Genomic DNA, 8234 nt, shown 5'->3' on the forward strand with positions numbered 1-8234 from the left:
TATACCCATCCAGCTTCTACATTTGAATAAGACTTCTCTTGAAGAAAAACATTCTGCAGCTTAAAAAAGAAAGAAAAAAGGCTGGAAACCCAGTTATGGGCAACTGGAAACCACCACAAGTTTTTAAGCAGGGACATGACACTGTGACACAGATTTGGGTTTTAGAAATATTACTTCTTAAAGCAGTGCGCAAGATATGTGGGAAGAAAAGGCACTGGGCATACCAAGATGAGTAGAGGCTAATGAGATGATAAAGGACTAATTTCAGAGAAACTTCTAAAGGAATACACAATTAAGAATTTGCATCAGTAAATTTATTCCAAGTAAGAATTGTGCATTCACACCATGCATATTATTTCTCCACAACAGCCAGTACTGTCATTAAAACATTTAACACTTTAAACATATCATAAGACTCAAAGATATTTGAAAAACTTCTCAAAGTATCTATTTCAAGTCCCTGAATTCTTTAATATTTGTAATCCATGCTTGTTCAATTATAATTTTAAAATATATTATAACCATATCACTCATTATAATCATTGATATGCTTAATATATATATTTAAAACATCTTTTCTGAAATTTTATGTTCTCCAAAAAATAACTTTTTAGTAACTTCAAAGTATCTCTATGTACCTCTTAGCAGTACTATGGTAAAACCAAAATTGCGTTTTCAAGTAGCAAGTGCCCAAGCCACACCATTCCCGATCAAAGATAGAGCTGACATCCAGGGAATTCCCTGGCAGTCCAGTGGTTAGGACTCCGTGCTTCCACTGCTGGGAGCCCGGGTTAGATCCCTGGTTGGGGAACTAAGATCCCGCAAGCCACGTGGAGTAGGCAAAAAAAAAAAAAAAAACAAAACAAAACGATAGAGCTGACATCCAGTCTTACAAACAGCTCTCTTCCACTCCTTGTTCCTACTTTAATATGCCAACCATTACTTCACTGACATCCCAGAGTTTTCCTGCAACAGATTCATCCATAGCTTTGGGCAATAGTTCTTCCTCTTTACAGTCCCCAAAGTACTTTCCTGACACACCTTCTACCTCAGGGGAAGAGGCTAAATAAATCGAAGTCTGGGCACCTTCTAGTGGAGTTTTGAAAAAAGCCCATGCCACCAAATTGAAAAGTGGTTTGACTAACAGTGGGATGTGTATGTGCCTCCCAAGGTTGGTCCGCACCACGCCAGGGTGTAACACATTGACAGTGACGTTTGTGCCTTCTAAGCGGCGGGCTAGTTCTCTGGTAAAAAGGATGTTAGCCAGTTTGCTCCGACTATAACAGAAGCTTTTATTATAGTTTTGTTCACTGTTCAAATCTTCAAAGTTGATGTCTCCGTATTTATAAAGTTTGGAGGAAACTACCACAATCCTGCTGGGAGCTGAACTTTTAAGGAGTCCAAGGAGAAGATTGGTGAGTAGGAAGTGCCCCAGATGGTTCACTCCAAACTGCATCTCAAACCCATCTTCAGTCTTCATATACGGGCACTGGAAGATGCCTGCATTGTTGATCAAAACATCCAGTCTAGGCTCTTCCTTCAAATGGCAAAAAGAGAATGGCAGAGTTATGAACACAGGTCTTAAATGTGCCTAAAATAAAATTTTAAACAATTCCTGCAAACTACTAAAATTCTAAAAAACACCTCTATGAGTTTTCAACAATTGAGAGAAAAGAAGAAGATGACAACAATGACTTGCATGCCTGACCTGGTGCTTTTCATGTTATCTCATCTACTCTCAACAACTCTATAAGCAAACTGAAGCACCAGAGTTTGGTGATTTGTCCAGAATCACAGGGCTCCTAAGTGGCAAACAAAAACCTGAAGTTGAAATCTGACACCAATGGCCCTATTCTTAATTAGTAAGCTAGACTGCTTTTCTAATTGGGATTTTCAAACCATAGCTAGACAGTCAATGTGAGCTAGAGAGTGGAACTACAGCAGAAGACAGGTCAGCATTGTTTATTCCCAGAGCTACTAGTATCAACACCAGGGGCAAGTTAGGATTGTTTTATTCTGTAATTTTCTAAGAATAAATGTCACCATGGGAATGGAGCAACTCCAAGTTGTTTCCTTAAAAATGGGATAAGCAATAGAGAGGGTGAGGGATGCAAATTAAGACTGGAGAGAACATCATGAATAAATCAAAGAAACATTAAGAAAAATATTAAACAGGTAGTATAAACATATCAAAAACAAAACCATGAATCATACATACTAAGTCTCACAATAACAGCAAAGGAGACTTAACAGAGGAGGTCTGCCCAGCAAACACCTTTAACCTCTATTACGACTCTAGAATTCACAGTTCTTTTTTCCCTATATGAAATCTACCTCTTTCAAGCTTCGAGGAGCCCCCAACTTAGAGATCTATACAGTCAGAATTTCGCACTTTGACCATATCCTCCTGCATCTTCCCAGATTAAAGTCCTAAAATTTAGACTGTCCTCAAAGGGAAGTCTTTTCATTCTTTACTTCATGTAAGTTGGTTTTCCCTTGTCCCTTCCTGGCTCCTCTGTCTCTTTTGATGGGCAGAGAAAAAGAAATGTACAACGTGTTCCAGGTGTAAAGACACAGTGATGACCCACAATTAAATAAATTTGAGGTCAAATTTCAAGTATCACTGGCCCTTTTGCCAAATGTAAGTGAAAAGAAAAATGTGTTAAATTTCACAACTGTTATCAAAGCCTACCTGTCAGTGGATTAACTATTTCTCATTCTGTCTGTCTCAGCACCTTTTGCTTTTCCAATAGTCAACTTCAAAAAGAAGGCAAAAGTTCACCCGTGGGGGAAAGAAAGGAGTGTTCTTTTCAGTAATCCTTTGGAAGAGTTTCCTGTATTAATCATTTCTGAGCCATCATTCTTTGCTGGGCTTGTGTTATTTTAAGACTGTATCATTTACTGTTTTTTAAATTCTAGAAGATAAATGACATAAATACCAAGAATACCAACCTGTGGGAAATTTACACTTCCTTTTTTTTTTTTTAATTCTGGTTATAGTCACTGAACTACTGAACTTCAGAGCCAGGAAGGAACTTAATACATATTTAGAAGCAAGGACAACTTAGTTATCTCTTTATCTCCTTAATTTTTAATTGGTTCTGTCAAGTGGTCAAAGTAGTGAGAAACCATAGGTATCAAGGAATAAGTATACCCAGCCCCATCTACATTTTTAATGAATAGGAAGATCCACTTTTGATTCTCCCAACATCTCTTGTACACTATTACTTCTTATTTCTAAACCTGATAATGAAATACTGGTCATAAAGGCAAAACAACCCAAAACTCTCTGGATCTGCAGCAGCTCCCCAACTGTGCATCGAGTTGCCCTAGAGAGTCACAAGGAAACTCTCAGGGTGATTTGGAGTATTTTAAATTTTCAAGAGAAACAAAATGATACTCTGCTCAACATCTCAAAAACTACCAAGCTCCAGGTGGTTCACATCTTCAACATTTTATTGTGCTATATTCCTTTTGATGATGTCCTACCTGTGCAAAGCTGAGTGTTTAGTAGTTGCTGCAATAAAATGCAAGTACAATGTTAAAAATCAACATAGAACAGAAATGAGGGTGGCAATGTTCAGTCTGATTCCAAAGTTTGACAAGCTGGTACAGTGAACAACAGATGCACATTTCCCATTAGTATACTTATGGTTATAATAAATATGGTTATTGAAAAATGAAATAAAAATCTTTTTTTCTTTCATCTATGCTATGTGTATTTTTTTTTTCAAACAGCTACTAAGTTGTTACATAAATACTTATTAAGTTGTTTGGATCTAATTAATGAGTAAGCTGTTAGATATTTGTTTTGGCCTAAGGGCATCATGAAAAAATTAGAAAGTTTGGGAACTTCTGCTCTAGACTCAGGAGACTCCTTTTCATATAGGCTCCTTTTCTATGCCAGCTAATTTTAAACATCACTCTTCTGAATGCCCTCTTGCAAGTCACCTCTGCAGGGAACCCTTCTACCTCAATTTCAGCAGAGGACATCCATTTCAGTGTAATATCTACTATCTAAACAAAGAAATCCGCTACCTCACTGGCAGGCAGCAGAAGTACTATATAGGGGTTAAAAGCAAGGGCTCTAGAGACAGATCTTGGGCAAATTACTTAGCCTACTTATGACTTAGTGGCCTTACATTGTAAAATGGGGATAACAATGCCTACCTCACAGGGTTACTGTGAAGACTGGATGACAAGAGCAGTCAAAGTCACTTTAATTTCATTAAAAATTAAAAAAAAAAAATCTCAAATGCTTGGAACAGCTCCTGGCACACAGGAAACTTTCAATAAGTGCTAGGTATTATATTATTTTTATTTCTGTCCCCATTTAGAGCACGTGACCACTGGCATTCCAAGCTCCAGTCTATTTGGAAGTTAGGCCAGAGTATGGTTAAGGATACCGCTCATGAGTTCACTGGTGGCAGAAAGCTAAACTTCCTACCCTAGCAGAGGGGAAAAATTGCTCCAAGGTCCTTGTCTAGCAACTTCCCCTATGTGCTCTCTGACTCTTTGAGAGATGGCTTGGTGCACATTCACTTTGGACACAGGAAAAACAATCCAGGAACCTGGCGGATCTCCTCCTGAGTTGTCCTCACACGGCAAGAGGAAATGTTCAGAAACTCGCTTACTTTCCTCTTGGGCCCATTTTCTTTCTCAACATTCTTGGAAGACAGACGACTGCCCTACCAAGTTTTCCAGCCTTCAATTCCCAAGCCGCCCGAATCATTCCCAAGGTCACACCCCCTCGACTGTGGGCGGTCCTCTCCCTGGCTCAGCCCCCGACCCTCCAGGCCCCGCCTCGCCCGCCGAAGCCCCTAGCCAGTCCCCGATCTCCGGCAGGTTCCCAGAGCACCACACCTGGAGCACCTCCTGACAGAAGGAGCGCACGGAGCGCAGCGAGGCGAGGTCCAACTCCTTGACGACAAGCTCGCCGGCCCCGCCGGAGTCAGGCCCCAATTCGGGGCCCGCAGCCTGGCAGATCTCGCGGCGGAGCTGACCCGCCGCCTCCTCGGCGCGCGTGCGGTCCCGGCAGCCCATGATCACTCGCGCCCCCAAGCGCAGCAGCTCGGCGGCTGTGGCGCGGCCCAGGCCGCTGTTCGCACCCGTGATCAGCACTGTCTTCCCGTGCATGAGGCCGGAGTCCCCGCCTCGGTGCAGCCGCTGGACGCTGGGCCCCACGAACCGCCGGGCCGCCAGCCACAGGGCCCCACCCAGTGCGGCCAGTAACGCCGCCACGGTAGCCACTGCCATGGCCGCCCGGGCCCAGGGCCCACCTGCCCCTGCGCGGGACTTCCGGGGTCGCCGGGCGCCCGGGTCTGAGCTCGCCACCTGTACGCAAAGTACGCTGGGGCGCGGCCTGTCGCCTCCTGAAGGCGGCGTGGGGCATGCTGGGACTTGTAGTCCCCCTTCCGAGGGCACCTGATTGGTTAGTAGAGGACAGCGCTCTGTGTGGCTCCTCGGCGGAGCCGGCTCCCAGCCTGAGAGAAGGGTGAGCACGGCCCCGGGTTTTCAGGCTCCTGAGGTCCCTACCCATGGAAATCCCAGAGTGGTGGTGGCCTTCCCCTTGGAAATGCCTAATGACTACTTTGAATTTACAAGTCTCTTTATAGGCTGCTTTACAAATCCCACACTTCGGGGCTGGCTTAGTGTGTTTTCCGTTAAGGGCGCCTGGGACTTGTTAACCCTCAGTTCAGTTTACCTTCATCCTCTGGACAATGGTCCCTGCCGAACTGAAGTCTGAGGAGAGGCTCTTTTTTCCCACAGCTGACGCTAAGAACTTAGCAACATGAATCAGTTAGAAATAGAATGGGCCAGTGGTTCTCAGACTTTAGCGTTGCATTGGAATCAGCTGCAGGACCTGTAAAAACAGAAATTTCAGGGCCCAGTTTCAAGTTCATTAGAGTCCAAAATGGAACCTGAGAATGTGCATTTCTAACAAGTTCCCAGGTGATTCTGATGCAGGTGATCTGGGGACCCCGCTTTGAGAATGTTAGACCATTGTGGCCTTGACCCATATATAAAAAGGCATTCTCAAACGGTCTTATGTGACAGTGGTAGAGATACACTGGGAAAAGCGTGCACTTACTGTACACATAGACTTCTGAGCAGGCTCATTCACAAGTGTCTTCCCCATTCCCTCCCGGAGAATATTAAATATAACAAGGAAGGGAAAGTGCTTTTCACACTGTAAAATGCTTCAGAAATGTCAGGGGTTATTGCCACAGGGATCCATCTTCAAGCTGCAAACTTCAAACTTTAGACCAAGCTACTCTTAAGTCGTCATATGTTCATCTACTCACCCATCCAATATATGCCAGGCCCTGTGCCCTGTGGGAGTCACGAAGAAATAGGGCACCATTTCTGCCCTCAGGGTGCTTACTGTCTGGTCCAGAGACCTCTCCTGCCCCAGCCCCCATTCTAGAATCTTCAGGACAAGAGAAGAGACACACAACTTCTGTAGTTTGAAATAAAACTCCCTAGATGATTTTGATAAACTCTCCTCCACTCCCTTGTATTTGGGAAGGATATAACATGCAACAAAAAGGCATAGTACAAAGAGCCAAGGGGTAGAATGCCAGAAGAAGGTTTCTTATGAGTGCTGAGAATGGAGCTCAGAGGTGGGACGAGCACTGTCCCTGAGGATTAGACAAGGCACCAGGAACAGAAATCATGAGGGGGTGGGCCTTTATTCCATCCTATCTGTAACTTGAAGCTGCCTCTCACACTCACTGAGCCTGGAGCACGTTTCCTCTCTCTCTTCCTTTCTATCCGTCCACATCTTTCCTGTCCTACAAAGCCCACCTCTGTTCTCTACATTTCCTGACCACTTCCAGCCCATACAGATTTCTGCTTCAGCCTTGTGTGTGACCCTCACTTGGCACTGAGGACAAACAGCCTTCTCGTGTTGGCTATTTGAGCTTGCACATTTGACTTCTTCTAAGGGATTGTTAAAGGATGGGATTATGCCTGAGTCTCTCTTGTGGCCTTTATCTTGGGGAATGTGTAGAAAACAGTAGGTACTCAGTAAGTGTCATGACTGATATATTTTGGACTGCCTTACATCAAATTAGGAAGCAGATCAAAAGATGTGTGTCAGCAGTGGTATGCTTTAACTAGAACCGGGGTGGAATATGTATATGTGGGTGGGGTAGAGATGGAGATGGGGCTAGAAGGAGCAGGAGAGGGTGTGAGGAAGAGAAGATAGACAGCATATAGCTTTTGAAGTGAGATCTAAATTTGAATCTTAGTCCTACCATTTATTACCTGCACATCCTTGGACAAGCTACTTTATCTTTTTGAATTTTAGGTTCTTCATTGATTAAAAAAAAGGAAGGTAATAATATTGATATTATGTCACGAAAGTTTGGTTTGATGAGAAAATGAGGTAACATCTGAAAATAACCAGCTTGTTCCTAATGTAGTAGATTATGGTTAATAACCAATCAATGTTTTTTTTGAAAACAAAACAAAAATCACAACAGAATGACAACAACGAAGGCTAGGATACTACATTTACTTCATGTCACATTTTGAAGTGGTAGCCAAGGCTTTTTTCCCCCGTATAAACATTGGACCTACCTGCTGGGCCCAAAGCCAGAGGTTTCAAATATGAAGCCTTGTAGTCCAGAGGCAATGAACCCAGGAAATAACCTTCAAAGAACCCTTCCAGGAGGTTCTGTCTGGAGCTCATCTTAGATGAAAGTAACCTGTATGAATAACTGCTTTATTTCTGAATAAGCAATGTCAAAATTGGTATACTCATGCAGGTAGAGTGGTATTTTCATTTTTGCATTGATTAAAAGGCTGTTCACAGAGGCAACAGACTAAAAAGCTCCAGTTTTCAAGAGTGTACTTAACCCTTCTCTTTCCACTTGTGAAGACCCACTATTCTATAATGATGATGGGTAATGATTCATTCTAGCTACCAACATCCATAAATGAGCAATGCTTTGTAAAATTAAGTAGGCTTCTGACATAGTCCTTTAAGCATTCAAGGATTCAAGTTCTAAACTTATTCTAAAGAGTCATCATTATGACTTACACACAGAGGTAGTTGCAATGTCATCAACAGCATTGACAGCTCCAAGAGAAGTAGTTTGAAGGTAACTTGAGAGTTCAAAATGTTTTAAAAAACTCAAGAGAAAACCTTTCCAAATGAACAAAGTTCTGAGGTCTAATCTACTGAAATACCTAATTGCCCTAGAGATCCACAAGACATGGCTTCTGTA

At 42.8% G+C, this 8234-nt stretch overlaps 1 protein-coding gene across 1 annotated transcript; it reads right to left on the reverse strand.

Annotated features, from left to right (window-relative positions):
* Positions 1-488: 488 nt before the first annotated feature.
* RDH14 (retinol dehydrogenase 14) lies at positions 489-5328 on the reverse strand. Its single transcript, XM_061210544.1, has 2 exons — positions 4864-5328; positions 489-1537 (listed from the first exon to the last, which is right to left on the reverse strand). Exons 1-2 carry the CDS (start codon positions 5254-5256, stop codon positions 920-922), a joined length of 1011 nt encoding a protein of 336 aa, XP_061066527.1. The 5' UTR covers positions 5257-5328; the 3' UTR covers positions 489-919.
* Positions 5329-8234: the final 2906 nt, after the last annotated feature.

The sequence above is a fragment of the Eubalaena glacialis genome, chromosome 14 (genome assembly GCF_028564815.1).
Source record: "Eubalaena glacialis isolate mEubGla1 chromosome 14, mEubGla1.1.hap2.+ XY, whole genome shotgun sequence".
Classification (NCBI taxonomy): domain Eukaryota; kingdom Metazoa; phylum Chordata; class Mammalia; order Artiodactyla; family Balaenidae; genus Eubalaena; species Eubalaena glacialis.